At 35.4% G+C, this 18,601-nt stretch overlaps 1 protein-coding gene across 2 annotated transcripts in view; it reads left to right on the forward strand.

Moving 5' to 3' along the window:
• Positions 1-18,601, forward strand: part of GMPS (guanine monophosphate synthase) — a 78,296-nt gene that overhangs the window by 28,557 nt on the left and 31,138 nt on the right. For both annotated transcript variants that reach the window (XM_082685362.1, XM_082685363.1), the window contains exons 4-8: positions 4,475-4,572; positions 7,018-7,121; positions 14,672-14,865; positions 15,134-15,299; positions 18,319-18,470. In XM_082685362.1, coding sequence (XP_082541488.1) covers positions 4,475-4,572; positions 7,018-7,121; positions 14,672-14,865; positions 15,134-15,299; positions 18,319-18,470 — 714 coding nt within the window. The remainder of the gene's footprint in view (positions 1-4,474; positions 4,573-7,017; positions 7,122-14,671; positions 14,866-15,133; positions 15,300-18,318; positions 18,471-18,601) is intronic.

Below are 18,601 nucleotides of genomic sequence, written 5' to 3' on the forward strand. Positions count from 1 at the left end.
GAAGATAATCTGAAATTTTAGTAAGCAAGCAAAACAGAGTCCTTTTTTTTTTTTTTTAACAATAAGGTTGAAATTGCTGAGCTTTAATATGAATATTGTACAGAAGGAGGCTGTTTAAAAGGTAGAAAGTGAGCAGACTGGTATATTTTCTTTTACCTGGCTCTGGAGTATTCAGCGAAGAAAAAAAATAAAGATCAGTGTTTGCTTAGGAATGAATATTTTTATTGTTCTTATACATGATACAAAAGCAGAATATTAGGAATCACTCCTCTATAAAATAGCTTTACCAGATTTCATTTCTTGCTAATTGTTCATTATAGTTTTCCACTTTGATTTAGAGGAAATAGTGATCATATGTGATGTATGAAGTACAAAATCTACAACAATGGATATTTTCTTCTCTAGGCAGCAAGCGTTTTCTAGTAAAAGACTCTTTTTCTCCTAGTAAAGTTCTCTGAAAAGTGAAGTGGTGGGATTATGAATTTGACTTGGATAATAACTTACTTTTGGATATTCTTATATAGTATTCTAATGAATACATTTTCTTGGAAGAGCCTACATCTTGATTGAGTTGAACATTGAAAACTGGTTGGCTTTTTTTTTTTCCTTAAATATACCTTCACCCTAGGAGGTAATGTTTTTAGATAATTTATTGATCTCCCATGCCAGAGTAGTCAGTATTAATCATGTAGTACAACTTAAGTTAAATGATGTTTAGTGTACTGAAAGGTATTACAACATTCTGTAAGGAAGAGTCTCACATATCTTTTCTTATGACCCCTTACGGTGAAATATGTCTGGAAAATGATGCTTAATTTAAGTGCTAGTGACTGACTGTTTCTCCCTTTTTCCAGTCCCCTATGTAATTTTAAGGCCTCCCTCTTCTGTCATTCAGTAGAGATCTTATGGTAGCCCCAGGTCGGCCTACTCATGTTAAATATGTAAAAGTAAAACCGTTTGCCTTCTGACCTCTGAATTTACATATATTAGGACAATAAAATAGGCCGATCTTGGTCCTTTAGATAATAATTGTCTTTCCATGAAATACTGGTGTAGAGGACACCCTCTAGCTAATATGCTGTTTTTAAAGGCCATTTCTTAGTGACTGTTAGTTGGGTAAGTTTAGCACCAAAGGTTTCATTCTAGTGTTTGCTTTTACTTCCAGTAGCATCCTGAAATTTTAATATATTTCAGTTTCTTATGTATCATCTTTCCCATTCACTGGACTCTCTTGTGAGAGCCTTTTTAATAGCTTTCTGGTAATTCTTTTCTTTAGAAGAAAAAAGTCTGTCTTGCCCATTGCTCCTTTTATCTCTATATCCCCTCACGCAGAGTAAGAAATAGAGTATTAGTAGAACTTTTGAAACTCTTTATATTTTTCTCCATTCATGTTGTTCTTCTCTTTTCTTACCAGAGGCAGTACTTTCCCTGAATTTTGTTATTCATTCCTTTTTTTTCCCTTTACAGCTTTATACATAAGTTTATATCTCTAAGTAATATATTTAGTTTTGCCCATTGACCTTTTTATAAATAAAATCCTGCATGTATTATTACAAGCTTTGGGTTTTGTTTTTTTTTTTTTAAGATTTTATTTATTTATTTGACACAAAGAGAGAGAAAAAGCAGGGAGAGTGGAAGAGGGAGAAGCAGGCACCCTGCTAAGCAGGGATACTGATTTGGGTCTCGATATCAGGGCCCCAAGATCATGACCTGAGCTAAAGGTAATTGCTTAACCAACTGAGCCACTTAGGCGCCCCATGAGCTTTGGTTTTAAGATTTATTCATGTTAATACATTTAATTTTAAGTTACTCATTTACACTATTGAATTTATTGTTTAAATAGCACAGATTAATTATATATTTCACTGTTAGTATTGCTGATCTTTTTCATTTTTTGCTATCACAGACAATATTGCCATGAATATTTTTGTATTTGTCTTCTGGTGTTATACATACTCAAACTTTTCTCCAGGGTAACCTTGAGTTAAAATGCTGAATCTTGGCTTCACTAGGTTATATTTCCTCTAATTTACATTGCCACAATTGTCTATAAAAATTCCTTGTGCTTTGTATCCCTGTCAAATCTTAACATTGTCAGATTTCCTTTTGTGTTTGCCTCTCTGAAGAGGTGTTAAATGGGATCACATTGTACTCTTAATGTTCGTTTTCCTTCTTATTGTAAAATTTGTATGTTTATTTGCCAGTAATACTGCTTTACTATAAAGGCATGTTTAAGAGTTTTGCTCATTTTTCTGTTACACTGTCTTATTGTGTTTGTATATGCTAGATGCCAGTCGTTAGCCAATTATATATAGCAGATAACCTTTTGGATTGTGACTTGTCTCTTCATTGTTGTAATTTGTTTTTGTTTTTTGCTTTCTACAAAACATCTTTATCATAAGTGTTTGGTTTCTTTTCACACTATCTTACGAGATTTTTGTCAATTTACTTTTATTTAAAAGGGAATTTCTTTCCATTCTTCCTTCCGAAATCTAAACCTTATTGTAAAACTGACAAGACAGAGGAGCTGATCTGATTGAGATGGTGAATCTGGAATACTACATGCGTTTCTTTTGAGGCATTTAGGACATTGGGTTTATGAGGAATCCATACTGAGAACCTTTCCTTAGGTTAAAGTAGAATATTACAACAAAAATTTAAGAAGACACATTGTTTCATTATACATAAAGTTATCCCTTCCTCCCACAAACACAAGCTTAGCTGGTTGTTCAGCTCTTTGCATTTCAACCACAAGTAGCATAGTTAAGAACAGGAAACACACAGGAAAGCCTTCTTCTTCTTCTTTTTTTTTTTGGTTGTTATTTATATATTTATTTATTTACTTATTTATTTTAAATTAACATGTATTATTTGTTTCAAGGGTATAGGTCTGTGATTCATTAGTCTTCTACACTTCACAGCACTCACCGTAGCACATACCCTCCCCACTGTCCATCACCCAGCCATCCTATCCCTCCCATCCCCTTCTCCTCCAGCAACCTCAGTTTGTTTCCTGAGACTAAGAGTCTCTTACGGTTCTGAACAGGTGAGATAGCTTTAAATTTTATTGCAAGCCCTTGGCTTTGTAAAAGCATTTAGTTTAGATTTTGTGGAGTTTTAAATTGTATTGAGTTCAAACAGTTTTACTTATCTTGATCATTCAGCTGTCTTCTAATTAAGAACAGCAAATTAAGGGAGGTTGAGGTACATAGCGTTCACTGAGTATATAGAAGAAAGCACTTAATTTTTCATTTAGCAACTTTTAGTAACTACTTTGGGCCACATTCTTTGTTAGGCCTCTGGAACTGTGAAGAGACCTGAAGACAAGGTGGAGAGAACATGGTCTGTTTTGGCAATTACACTAGCTTGAATGGCTGGAGTACAGAATAAGGGGCAAGAAGAGAAGTGACTAGAGGCAGGGGGACTGGTTAGCCCGTAGCAGTGTTCCTAAAATGTGCTTCAGAAAGTATTTGATAACCTGAGTTTGGGTTTTTTGTTTGGGAATTACTGGGCTAAATGGGTTAACAGGTTTTTTTCCCTGCTGAACTTAACCCACCCTTTATTGCAGTAAGCTTTATTACCAATGTCTTAAGAGGAGAACGTAGAGGGCAGCATTTGCTGATGATTTTGAAGGATATTCCACTGTGCATTATAAAAATGAACACTTATTTAGCCCTGTGCCTGCCTTTTTGTTGGAAGCTTGGTCATCCTGTATCCTGCACGGTTATGGCAGGTATCTTATGTTGTGGAACAGATATACCAAGATGAGTCGTGGCGATTATATCAAGGCAGAATTAATGACTGTAGAAATTTTGTGTGTGTTTATTGGTTGTTGGATGGGGCGTGTCAGGCACATGGGAATGATAAATAAGAAGGTTGATTGGCACAAGGAGGGGCAGAATGAAGAGATAATTTGATGTAAGTGTTCGTAGGTATATGAAATTTGTACACATGAGTTTAATTGAAAGATCAGATTTTCCTGCCAATGCTCTCTGCATAGCATAGCCTCTGCAGGCTTTCAGGCTGTTCTTTTGTGGCCAAAGGTTGGATTACTTGGAGAAATGTGTACCTGCCTAGTTTTAATACCACAGCTCTTCCACCTGCTCTAGCTTTTTCTAAGCTCAGAGTACCTTTTAAAAGGTTTTTAAATTAAACCCAGGTGTACATATTAAATACCTGTTTTTCACAGATGAATTAAAGTACACTAAATGGAAAAATCTGCCAGTGTTTAATAGAAATTAACCTCAGGTCAGATTTCTGATCTAGTTTTGTTTTAAAACTATTCCTCTTAATAACTGTATAATTACATTTAATAATACCAAGCTATCTACATTTACCTAACTCTTTATTTTGGGGGCATGAACATAGCAGATATCCTGCAAACAGGAATATAAGTTATTAAATTAGCATAATAAAATGACTGGGTAATTCTTTTTGGTTCATATTAATGTCAATTTATTTTCTCTTTGAACAGATGATGAACAAGGTATTTGGAGGTACTGTGCACAAAAAAAGTGTTAGAGAAGATGGTGTCTTCAGTATTAGTGTGGACAACACATGCTCATTGTTCAGGTATTATAAATATTTTTAGATGTATAAGAACAGTTAGTAGAGTGACTGACTTAAACTTGGGATTGTTATTCTTAAGAATTAGAGAGGCTTTAACCCACTGAGCCACCGAGGTGCCACTTAAATTTCATTTTTAATATGTTTTTAAAAAGATTTTATTTATCCATTTGACAGGCAGAGATCATAAGTAGGCAGACAGGCAGGCAGAGAGAGTGGGGGAAGCAGGCTCCCCGCCGAGCAGAGAGCCTGATGTCGGGCTCCATCCCAGGACCTCAGAATCATGACCCGAACTGGAGGCAGAGGCTTTAACCCACTGAGCCACCCAGGCGTCCCATAATTTTTGTTTTTTAAAAGATTTCAAGTAATCTTGTACCTAAGGTGGGCTCAGGCTTAGAACCCTGAGATCAAGAGTTGCATGTTCTACTGGCAGACCCATCCAGGCACCCCTTAAATTTCTTTTTTACTTTAAAGTTACATTTTCCTCTAACTGCATTAAATGCAGGTGATGTCAGTTAGTGAGCCAGTTACCCCTTTCTTTGTGTGTGTTAATCCAAGAAATTTACTTTTATCTATTTATAATTGAAGTATAGTTGACACAATGTTAGCATTAGTTTCAAGTGTACAACATAGTGATTCCTAAAGTCTATCTATTATACAGTCACTTATTGTTATCATTTCTTTTAATTGGGCTAATTATTTTTAGTTACAGGTTTTGTTTTGTTTATTAACATACTTGTGCCTAAATTAATTCTTAATGAATAGTTTCCTCCAAGTTGGACAGATAAGAAATTTTAAAAGCCAAGTTATAAACTTAATATCTGAAATGGAGATATCCCAGTTTATACACAAAACTGGCTGTGACTGGCTTCTCTTTAATTTTGAGGTAGAGCAAAAATAAGTATATCTGTTCAAAGATTCTTGTTTTTCAAGATTAATAAAGATGAATAAAAAAGCCATAGTGGCTCAAAATAATCTTATGAACTGAAGCTACTCATTACCAAAATGAACTTGAAATCCAGTGCTTCTTCCATTTCATAATGGAAAGGTTCTGCTTACATTCTTCTGTATCTAAAGTGACTAGTCTTGAGAACCATTTTAGGAATCATGCTGGTATGATACTGTAGAAGCTTTATATCTAAAGATCTGGTTAAAATTTAAAATTTTTCTGTCTGTCTTCCTAGTTGTAAAATTCTGGAACTTATTCACAACCTGCATTAATCCTAAGCAACAACGATGACAACACTAGTAAACATGAAACATCCATTTGGCTTTAATGTAGTTTATTTTCTTGCTTTATTTTTAACTTTTTTTTTTTACTTATCAATATTTAATATTCAGTCCTCTGTCAGATTTTCTCATAATGTAAGAAATATCTTTTTATAGTTGATTTGTTTGAATCAGGATCGAGAGAAAGTCCACCTGTTGCATTTGATAAATGTTACTTTTATCATCTTTAAACCATGCCTTTAACTCGTTTGGCATGAGAAGTAGAGGTCCACATTGCTACTGGGTTGTCTTTGTTTCTAGGCCTTTTCAGTGAGTAAAGTTATATATTCTCACAGAGAAAACAAAATCCGTGTATACTCTTAATTCCATTTAAAATGAAAGTTTATGGGTTTTTATCTTATAACTTTGATTTTTGTATCTCCTTACTCTAAGGCTGAAAAAAATCTCAATTCCTAATTATTTAATATTTGTTTTAACCTATAACATGCATATATTTATCCTATATATAGGTGTAAAATAACAATATCAGTGTGTTGGTACTCTCACTTTCTGATATAAAACTACCAAATGTTTAGATCTCTGAAATGCCTTCTGTTCTTAAGATAAATCCTAGTAGAGATAAAATGTTGAAATTATTATTTTGTAGCTTCTTGAAATAATTTTTTATGCATGTGGTTATACCACCAACTTTTAAATATATATTTTTTCAGTTTTCAATTTTTACAGATTGCCTTTTTTGAGATTTAGTACTCCTATTGGCTTTATTTATAATTCATAGAATAAATTTAAATTCTAGCAGTGTTGCACTCCTACATTTTTTCTATTTTTTTGATTTACACATATGGTGAGTTAGTATTTTAAGGGAAAAGAACAAATTTTAGTTATAAGATGAATAAATTCTGGGGATCTAATAATCAGGCATGGTGACTACAGTTAACAGCACTCTCTTGTATACTTAAAAGTTGCTGAGAGTAGGTCTTAAATGTTCTTTCTATAAACATAAAAAAATAGTAACTATGTGATGTGTAAGGTATGTGTTAACTAACTTTATTGTGGTAATAATTTCATTATCTATAGCAAATTATCGTATTGTACATCTTTAACTTACATGTGGTACATATCAATTATATTTCAATAAAGTTGGAAAAAATAAAGCTTAAGATCCCATTGACCATGTTTTTAAGATATTTCTGTGTTGTGTTTTATTTTTTGTATGTTTAGGGGTCTTCAGAAGGAAGAAATTGTTTTGCTTACCCATGGAGATAGTGTAGACAAAGTGGCTGATGGATTCAAGGTTGTGGCACGTTCTGGAAACATTGTGGCAGGTGAAAATTTTAACACTTTTGCAGATTTCATTTTAAAAAACTTACCTGAAGAGTCTAAGAATGTTTCTCTTTGAGGTATTGTTTCCTACTTTTTTACTTCTAAAAGTTATTGTTCATGTCATAGGATCAAATATTAATTTATGAAGAGAATTTAATATTAGATTATTTAGAAGTCACTGGTTTGCTCCGAAATACTTTAAAAAATGTTCATTCTAATAAAAGTTCTCCGGATGTAAAACACCACTTTTATGGCCCAGGAAAAACTTGAGAATTGTCTATTTTTCTAGTGTGCTTTATTCATAATTGGGTTTTTAAATGCCTTTCTTAGGTATACATAGGCATATATCTTAGACATCTGTGAAACACCAGACTAAGCACTCAGGATGTTTCTCTGATGCAGGGTTGGCAAACTGTGAGCGGTGGTTCAAATCTAGCTTATAGACTGTTAGGTTATTAAAGGGTTATGATAAAAGACAGGAACTGTATGCATGTGTCCCACAGAGCCTAAAATTTGTACGATTTAGTCCTTTGTAGAAATTTTGCCAATCTGTACTTAATTTTTTTTATTTTTATTTTTTTAAAAGATTTTATTTATTTATTCGACAGAAATCACAAGTAGGCAGAGAGGCAGGCAGAGAGAGAGAAGAGGAAGCAGGCTCCCCACCAAGGACAGAGCCCGATGCAGGGCTTGATCCCAGAATGCTGGGATTATGACTTGAGCCGAAGGCAGAGGCTTTAATCCTCTGAGCCACCCAGGCGCCCTGCCAATCTGTACTTTAAAGCCATTTTTATTCTCTTCTTTTTTGAGGAAGAAGAATTGATTTTCTGGCAGTTTGTGATTTTTTGACTTGCTTATTTGAATAGTTGTTATGTAAATAATAACCAATAATCCTGGGAGTCAGTAAAAAAAATGGATTTATCAATAAAGTTCTTTTTGTTTGAAACACCACACCTAAACAGTAAATCGAAATGTTTTTATTTAAGATTAACAGTGGTAGAGGGCTTACATATTTGTATTCATTCAGCCAGTATTTGTGTGTCTACTTTGTGCCAGTAACATTTTCAAGTGCCAAGGGTAAAGAAGTGAACAAAGTGGACAGAAATCTCTGTTCAGCATTCTAGTTGGGGGAGTGATGGGACAGCTAATACACAAATACAGAATATGTCATGTGTCAGATAGCATTTAAGTGCATTGAAAAGAAATACAGGAAGAGAAGAGTGTTGCAGACAGAGTATGTATGATAAAGGTTGTTACTGTTTTATATAGGATATTCAGGGAAGGTATTCCTATATAATGATACTGAACATGAAGGAAGTAAGTGCTGACCCTTCTAGGTATTTGGGGGAAGAAGAAATAGCAGTACAAAGCTCCTGGGATGGGACCGTGTTTGAGGAACAGCAGGGAATTCTACACGGTTGGAGGAGCGTAGTATAAGATGAGGTTAGAGAGCTTATCACGGGGGCCGGGACACAGGCCATTTGAGGCCACTATAAAATTGTTGGCTTTACTCATCATCTGATTTAAGGATTACCTTAGCCATAGTGAGGAGAAAAGAGAAAGGGTCAAATGTAGAAGTAGGGAGATCAGCTAGGAATCTCCTGCAGCAATCAGGAGAGGAGACAGTAGTGTAAGGAATAGTGTGGTAGAGGTGGAAGTGGTCAAGAGTGATTGTTTTCTCATATAGATCTTGTACATATTTTGTCAGATTTATGCCTTAATATTTCATTTATTTGAAATTGTTTTTAATTTCAAATCCCACTTGTTCTTTGCTGGTATGTAGGAAAGTTGTGAACTTTTATGTATTAACCTTACATCCTACAACCCTACTGTAATCACATACTAGTTGCTGGAGTTTTTCTGTTGATTTTTTTCTTCCCTTCAGATTTTCTATACAGATGATTATGTCATCTGTGAACAAAGACAGCTTTATTTCTTCTTTCTCAGCCTGCATACCTTTTATTTCCTTTTCTTATTGCGTCAGTTAGGACTTTAATTTGGTGTTGAAAAGCAGTGGGGAGAGGGAACATCCTTGCCTTGTTCCTGATTTTAGTGGGAAAATTTTCAGTTTCTGTTTGGTATGATTTTAGCTGTAGGATTTTAGAAGATACTCTTTATCCCGTTAAGGAAGTTCCCCTATAGTCCTAGTTTACAGGGAGTTTTTATCGTGAATGGGTGTTGGAATTTTTTTCAGATGCCTTTCTGCATCTATTGAATCAGATCACGTAACTTTTAAAATTGATAGAGGCTTATTGAAATTATCTATTTCTTATGTGAGTTTTGGTAATTTGTGTCTTTTCAAAGAATTGGTCCATTTCATCTGTGTTATAAAATTTGTGGACATGGAGTTATTCATAGTATTCCTTTATTATTTTAATGTTCATGGGACCTGTAGTGATGTTTCCTCTTTCATTTCTGACATTCGCAATTTGTGTCCTCTCCCTCTTTCTTAGTTAAGCTTGCTAGAGGCTTGTCCATTTTATTGATCTTTTCAAAGAACCAGCTTGTGCTGCTGGTGGTTGTGGTTGCTGTTGATTGCCTGTTTTCAGTTTCATTGATTTCTGTTTAATTTTTATTATTTCTTTTGGTTACCTTAGATTTAATTTGCTCCTCTTCTCTCATTTCTTAAGGTGGAAGTTTAGGCTATTGTGTTTGAATCTCTTTTTTCCTAATATATGTATTTAGAGCTGAAAATTTCCCTCTAAGTACTGTTTTTTGTTGGTCTTTTGGTGTTCTGAGAGCAATTTTCAGAGTGTGGGGAGGGTTGGGGTGGGTTTCCTCACCAACAAGCAGTTCTTACACACCAGTATGGTATTTGAGCAGTCACTTCAGCTCATCTCAGTTTTGACATTCTGTACCCAAAGGTAGCATTAGATTACACGGGTTGAGGGCTACATTCCACAAGATCATCCCCCCTTCCCTACCCACACACTTTACAGACACTAGTTGAGAGCCCAGGCTATCACCTGTGCTTCTGACTGAGCAGCTGTTGATTGGAAGTTCTAGTGACCCCGTACTTGGATTTCAGACACCAGTCAGAGGTCCAAGTTACTTATATTCTTACTGACTGGCTGTAAATCAGAGGTTTGCATGACCTCTTTCTCGGTTCAATTAACTTTCTAGAGTGGCTCACAGAACTCAGAGAAACATTTATCACTAGATCCCTGGTTTATCATAGAAGGATACAACTCAGGAACAGCCAGATGGAAGAGAATGGAGAAAGATGTGGAGCTTCCATCCCCTCTCCAGGTGCACCATTCTCCCCAAACTCCACGTGTTCACTAACCTGGAAGCTCTCCAAACATCATCCTTTTGTGTTTTTATGAAGGCTTTATTACATAGGCACGATTGATAAAATCATTGCTTCCTGGTAATTGATTCATCCTCCAGCCCCTCTCCCCTTCATGGAGGCCAGGAGGTTGAGACTGAAAGTTCCAAGCCTCTAATCACATGGTTATCTCCCCTGGCAACCAGCCCCTATTCCTAGGTGCTTTCCAAAAGTCACCTTACTAATATGAAAGATACTGTTACGCTCTCATCTCTTAGAAATTCAAAGGTTTTGGGATCTGTGAGCCAGGAACTTTGAGTGATGTTCTTTATGGTCATTTCTTGAAAGTCCAGTGTGCTGACTGCAAACAGCTTCAATATTTGCTTGTCTGAGAAAGTCTTTATTTTTCTTCACTTTTGAAGGATAATTTCTCAGGGTACAGAATCCTAGGTTGCTAGTTTTATTTTTCCCCCCTCTTTCAACCTTTTAAAAGTTTTTTAGCTTTATTAAGGTTAATTGACAACATTGTAAGGTATTAAGTATACAGTGTGGTGATTTGATACAGGTACACATAAGGAAAGGATTCCCTCATGGAATTAATTGACACATCCATCTCCTCACATATTTGCCTTTTTTGTGTGTGATAACATTTAAGTTCTGTTTTCTTAGCAAATTTAGATTACCTGATACAGTGTTATCAATTATAGTCACCATATTATTAATTAGGTCCTCAGACTTCATTCTTACTCATCTTATAACTGAAAGTTTGTACCCTTTTACAACTCTCCCTATATATAAGATTCCACATATAAGCAATACCATACAATATTTGGCTAATTTGGCTAATTTCACTTAGCCTAATACTTTCCAGGTTCTTCTGTGTTGTTGCAAAGGACAGGGTTTCCTTCTTTTTAAAAGCTGAATAATACTCCATTTTGTGTATGTATGTTATATGTGTGTTTATAGATACAAATTTTCTTTATCCATTCATCCATTGATATACACTTAGCTTGTTTCCATGTCATGTCTGTTGTGAGTAATGCTGCAGTGAACATACAGACATCTATTTGAGATAACGGGTTCATATCCTTTGGGTGTATACATAGAAGTAGAATTGCTGGATCACATGGTAATTCTAGTTTTAATTTTTTGTGGGACCTCCATACTCTTTTCTTTGTGACTATATCAGTTTATATATATCCCACCAGCAGTTTACAAGGAGTTCATTTCTCTGCCTCTTTGCCAGCATCGATCATCTTTTTTTTTTTTTTTTTAAATAGACATCGTAACAGGTGGGAGAGGACATCATTGTAGATTTAATTTACATTTCCTGATGCCTAGTGGTATTGAGCATTTTTACCTAGTGTTGGCCATTTGTAGGTCTTCCAAGTTTTTGTAGATCTATTCAAGTCTTTTGCCCATTTTTAAATTGGGCCATGGGTGGTGGTGGTTTTTTTTTTTTTTTTTTTAAATTTTTATGAGTTCCTTATTTATTTTGTATATTGACCTTTTAGTGGCTTGCAAAAATTTTTTTTCCATCCCATAGGTTGCCTTTTCATTTTGTTGATGGTTTCCTTTCCTATACAGAAGCTTTTTAGTTCGATACAGTCCCACTTATTTTTGCTTCTGTTGCCTTTGCTTTTGGTGTCAAATCCAAAAATCATTGCTAAGACATGCTAAGTCAAGGAGCTTTTCCCCTGTGATTTCTTCTAGGAGTTTTGTGAGTTCAGGTTTTGTGTTTAAGTCTTTAATCATTTTAAGTTGATTTTTGTATATGGTATAAGGTAGGGGTCCAGTTTCATTCTTTTGTATGTGGCTGTCTGGTTTGCACCATTGTTGAAGAATTACCCTTTCTTCATTATGTATACTTGGCTTCTTGGTTGTAAATTGCTCATACATACAAGGGTTTATTTCTGGGCTCTTGATTCTGTTTCTTTGGTTTCTGTGTCTGTATTTATGCCGATATTGTACTGTTTTGATTACTATTTTGTAATGTTTGAAATCAGGACATGTGATGCCTCTTGCTTTTTTTTCTCAAGATCGCTTTGGCTCTTTGAGGTCTTTTGTGGTTTGATACAAGTTTTAGGATTCCTTATTTTCTATTTCTATGAAAAAGGCATTGGAATTTTGATAGAGATTGAATTGAATCTGTATATAGCTTTGGGTAGAATGGACATTTTAGCAGTTTCTTCTAATCTATGAACATAGAATATTACTTCATTTATTTGTACGTTCAGTTTCTTTCATCACTGTCTTAGAGTTTTGAGTATCTTTCACCTACTTGGTTAAGTTTGTTCCTAAATATTCTATTGTTTTGGTGCTATTGAAAATGGGAAGGTTTTCTTAATTTCTCTGGTAGTTTAACTTAGAGAAACACAATTGACTTTGGTATGTTGATTTTCTATTCCACAACCTTACTGAAATTGTTTATTTGTTGTAACACTTCTTTTGGTGAAGTCAAGGTTTATTTGAGATGTTTTGTTCTTGGTGTAGTTATTAATTGCCATAAACTTCCTTCCTAGAATTGTTTTTGCTGCATCCCATGGGTTTTGGGTGTTATGTTTCCATTTTTATTTGCCTTTTTTTCCCTCTTTTGATTTATCCTTTCACCCATTCCTTTGTCAGGAGCGTGTTTTTTAATCTCTGTGAGTTTGTGAATTTTCTAGTTTTGTTCTTGTAATTTCTAGTTTTTTACCATTGTGGTTGGAAAAGATGTTGGATAGGATTTTAATCTTCCCTTTTTTTTTTTTTAAGATTTTATTTATTTATTTGAGGGAGAGAGAAAGAGAGCGCATGAGAGCAGGGAGGGTCAAAGGGAGAAATATTCTGACTCCCCTCTAAGTGGGGAGCCCAGTGAGGGAATTGATCCTGGGACTCCAGGATCATGACTTGAGCTGAAGGCAGTTGCTTAACCAACTGAGCCACCCAGGTGCCTGGATTTTAGTCTTAAATGAGATTGGATTCTCTATCTTTTGAAAGGAGAGACAAAGAAATTGCTTTTGGATTGCATTTGGAGTGGGGACAGAAGGGTATAATTGAGTTTTAGCTCCCAGGTTTTTTGTACAACCATCCAGAAAGTTTAAATTTGTGTTTACCTGAAGGGAAAGAATGCAGTCATGAAAGTTTGTAGATTAAATTCAAGATGCCTTATTACACAATGAAAAAAAGGCATGCGTAAGCAGTTGTATATAGGAGTCTAGACTGTAGAGTAGAAAATTGGGCTGGAGGTATAAATTTGGGGGTGTACCATCATATGGGTAGAATGTAAAGTTATGAGAGTTGCAGATACTCAATGTATAGAGAAGAGATTTAAGGGCTGAGTGAGCACTGGGCAACTTTCATGAGATGAGTAAGATGAGAAGGAAACAACAAAGATTAAGAAGGAGCAGACAGTGAAATAAATGAACCACGAAAGGTATCCTAGAACCCAAGTAAAGAAAATGTGAGGGCGTATAGGTGGCTCAGTGGGTTAAAGCCTCTGCCTTCGGCTCAGGTCATGGTCCTAGGGTCCTGGGATCGAGCCCTGCATCGGGCTCTCTACTTAGTGGGGAGTCTGCTTCCCCCTCTGCCTCTCTGCCTACTTGTGATCTCTCTCTGTCGGGTAAATAAATAAAATCTTTAAAAAAGAAAAAAGAAAATATGAAATTCCTTTGTATAGTAGAATGAGTATGAATTTGGGAGCTTGCCCGGCCTGGTTTAACTACTTAACCAGTTATAAGTTTCTTGACATCTCAGAGCCATAAACAGGGGTAATGCATATATAGGTAAAACATCTAGTCTATCATTTTTGCTTAGTAAATAATCCATAATTTTTCAGAAACACATTTGTCAAATCCATGAAGTTACTTTTGTGGTTAATAGTATCTAAGAAAGGAATATGTAGAATATTCTGACAGGCCTAATATATGAGGATTTTCTAATACATACAATTGATAGTTGCATATTGCATATGAAAGCCCTGTGAGACTGAGAGCCAAAATTGAGTTATCATTATATTAAATAGACAAAGTAATCATGGTGGAGAAGTGAAAGGACTATGAGGTAATCTCTGTAGAACCTAGTTCACTGTCCTGTATAGTTCACTAATCGGTACCCAAAGACCTTTAAAGAAAAATTGTGGCCATGTAGTTTTATTTTATTTTTTTCCTCCTGTAGCTAAAAATGCACTAAGTTGTATCAGTTTTTACATTTATAGAGGAAGAAATTGTGAGGAATTAATATGGGTACTTAGCTGAGTCTTCCACATGAAAACATTTTTAATTTGTGATTATTTTCTCTATAAAGGTATAGCAAATGAATCTAAAAAATTATATGGAGCACAGTTCCACCCTGAAGTTGGCCTTACAGAAAATGGGAAAGTAATCCTGAAGAATTTCCTGTATGATATAGCGGGGTGCAGTGGGACCTTCACTGTGCAGAACAGAGAACTCGAGTGCATTCGAGAGATCAAAGAAAGAGTAGGCACATCAAAAGTTTTGGTAAGGAATTTACATCTGAAAGTCTACAAATTTATGTCAATAATGTTAGAACTCAGAGCTGGGTTCGTCACCATAACCCTTAAATGCTGGTGGGGTGATCGGATGTTTTGTGAGTTGCACTGTTTCAGAGCGCTTTTTCAATTACTGCATCTACTTTCGATAAAAATGATGTTTTTAAAGGTACTGATTTAAGCTGATAGTTTTTATTTTATTTTACTTTCTTGTTTATTGTATTCAACATGATTTTTCTTTTAATTTCACCTTGTAGGTTTTACTCAGTGGTGGAGTAGACTCAACAGTTTGTACAGCTTTGCTGAATCGTGCTTTGAACCAAGATCAAGTCATTGCTGTGCATATTGATAATGGTTTTATGAGGAAACGAGAAAGCCAATCTGTAGAAGAGGCCCTCAAAAAGCTTGGAATTCAGGTCAAAGGTATTGATGATCCCCCAGAAAAGTCTATATGTGAAGACTTACTTAACAAATCATATCTAGCCTATGGTTTGAGTGAGCTCGTTGTCTTAACCAAGTACAGGTTTCAAAGGGTGCCTGGGTGCCCCAGTTAGCTCTTTGATTTTGGCTCAGGTCATGATCTCAGGGGTGTGGGAACAAGCCTTGTCTCCTCTTCCACACTCAGTGGGGAGTCTGCTTGGGATTCTCTCTCTCTCACTCTGCCCTCCATCCCTTCACCCCAACCCCTGCCCTTGTGTGCGCTCACATAGGCACACACACTCTCTCAGATCTTAAAAACAACAACAACAACAACAAAAAACACCCAGTGAAGCACAGGTTTTCCAATAAACTTATAATTATTTTTTTACTTTTACATTTTAATTATCTGTTTCAAGAGGGGTCCCAGTATAAATTTTAAAACTGAAATCAGTGGAAATTCCAAAAAATCAAATCAATAAAAAAATCAATAAAATTACATTCTATCATTCTGTTCTCTTCTCTGCATTCATTCTTTTTGAGTACTCTTTTCCTATCCATAATATTATTTATGTATGAGAATTTCCAAGCCTTCCTGTAACAGTTGTGGATGTATAGATTACTTTACAATCTGAAAGGCTTATACAGAGAAGAGGAGTGAAGAGCTAGTCACTTTTTTTTTCTAGTTTTATTGAGAAATAATTGACATACATCACCATATAAGTTTAAGGGTGCGGCATGATGATTAGCTTTTGCATATATTTTGAAAGGATTATCCCAACAGTGTCAGTTAACATCCATCTTATAAAAAAGAACATTTTCTTTTTATGATGTGAACTCTTAGGATTCACTCTTAACTTTTCTGTGAATCAACCAGCAGTATTAGCTGTAATTGTTATGTTGTACAATACAGCCTTAGTACTTATTTATCTTGTAACTGGAAGTTTGTACCTTTTAACCACCTTCTTCTAGTTCTCCTTCTCCTCACCCTCCACTTCTAATAAGTCTCATCTCTTTCTATGAGTTTGATTTTTTAGATTCTATATATAAGTGAGATCATACAGTATTTGTCTAACTTATTTCATTTGACATAATGCCTTTAAGATCCATGCATTTTATCACAAAGAGTAGGTTTCCTTGTTTTTTAGGGGAAAATAATTTTTCCTGTGTGTGTGTGTGTGTGTGTGTATCATCTTTATTCATACATGGATGGACACTTAGGTTGTTTCCATATCTTAGATATTGCAAATAATGCCACTAGGAATATGGGAGTGCAGTTATCTTTTTGTGTGTTTTCATTTTCTTTGGATGTATCTCCAGAAGTGGAATTGTTGGATCACATGGCAGTTTTATTTGTAATTTTTTGAGGATCCTCCAAAACTCCTTTTTTTTTTTTTTAAATTAAAGATAGAGTGAGTGAGTGTGAGCTGGGGTGGAGTGGTTGGTGGGGACACAGAGGGAGTGAGAGAATCTCAGGCAAACTCCAAACTCCACGCTGAGCATGGAGACCAATGCAGGACTCTATCTCATAATACTGAGATCATGACCTAAGCTGAAATCAAGTTGGACACTTAACTGACTGAGCCCCCCAGGAGGCCTCCAGAACTCTTCTGTAGTGGCTATATCAGTTGACAATCTTACTAACATTGCACATGGATTCCCTTTTTTCCACATCCTCATCTGTGTTTATTATCTCATCATTTTGGTGATGGCCATTCTAACAGGTATGAGGTGTTATCTCATTGCAGTTTTAATTTGCATTTCCCTAATAAGTAGTGATATTGAGCATCTTTTCTATGTGCCTGTTGGTCTTTTGTATATCTTCTTTGGAGATAAGTGTATTCAGGTACTCTCTCCATTTTTTGATTGGGTTTTTTGTGTTTTTGCTGTTGAGTTGCATAAGTTCTTTATATATTTTGGATATTAATCCCTTGTCAGATACGTCCTTTGCAATATCCTCCCATTCAGTCGATTGCCTTTTCATTTTGTTGATGGGCTCCTTTGTTGTGCAAAAGCTTTTTATTTTGTTGTAGTCCCAATAGTTTATTTCTGCTTTCCTTTCCCTTGTCTGAGGAGACATATCTAGTAATATGTTGCTAAGGGGAGGAAACTAACAAAAGCAGGACTTGTGGGGAGGCTCAAGATTTGGAAACATTGGCTTCCCTGTGTGATGTGGTCCTCAGGGTGAGCCTAAAACAGATTGGTTGAAAATCTGAGGAGATTCTTTTCCTTAACAGGGGACTAAATTGCTGCTATCCCTCCCTATTGGAAGACTGTGGATTTATTCTTTAAAGAGGCTACATAAAAGAAACTTTGGACTTGGGCATAGCAATACCAGGCACAGTTGAGGATAGGAATAAGATTCTACATTAAAAACAGTAGGAGTAAGCAAAAATCTGTATAATGAATGATTACTTTCTCCCTGCCACTTCCGGTGTTTCCTTATCAGATGCTGATAGGCAGGAGATTGGAGGTGTCTTTTCTGGGGTAATTGATCAGTTTAAGAGAAACTACAAATTCACTGGTGTCCCCCAGTGAAATATAGCCCTCTGTATTTCAGTGAAGTTCATCAGTTGTTCAGCCTTACTACCAAGTAGAGATCTTAGTAAGTTTTTAAGTACCTTGCTTTTAAAAAATAAAAGGATAGCCAGTGATTGCTAGTGCAGTTTGGAGAACTTCGATCCCACTGTATGTACCACTACTTTCATTTCCTTTGGGGCTACGGTTCTTCCTTTGGCTTTTGCTTGTTGTTCTTGTGGGGCACTGAATAAGGGAAAGCAATGGCATAATGTATGATATCATGGCCTTAGATTACCAAATGCTACAGGATTCTCAAAAAACCCCACAAAATTAGTGAGTTTCTGTGTCTGGACTCTATTAATCGTGGTTTATTGGTATTTCTCAAATAGTAGCCAAGGTAAGGGGTGATCAAAACATCCATCTAGGTTTTCTTTCTTTAGCTTAACCCATTATTTATGTTATTTAAAATCTTCTATTAGTTTTAAAATGTGCTTCTCTTCCTCAGTGATAAATGCTGCTCATTCTTTCTACAATGGAACAACAACTCTACCAATATCAGATGAAGATAGAACTCCACGAAAAAGAATTAGCAAAACATTAAATATGACAACAAGTCCTGAAGAGAAAAGAAAAATTATCGGGGATACTTTTGTTAAGGTGCCTTTATAATACCCACAATTTGTACTGTTTTTGATGTGAATTTTAGTATGTGTTTTTTCTTGTCCTTATATCAAATAATCATTTGCTGACCAATTTTGATTTTTTTTTTTCTTTTTTGATTAAGAACT

This window comes from Mustela nivalis, assembly GCF_964662115.1.
Source record: "Mustela nivalis genome assembly, chromosome: 1".
NCBI classification, from domain to species: Eukaryota; Metazoa; Chordata; class Mammalia; order Carnivora; family Mustelidae; genus Mustela; species Mustela nivalis.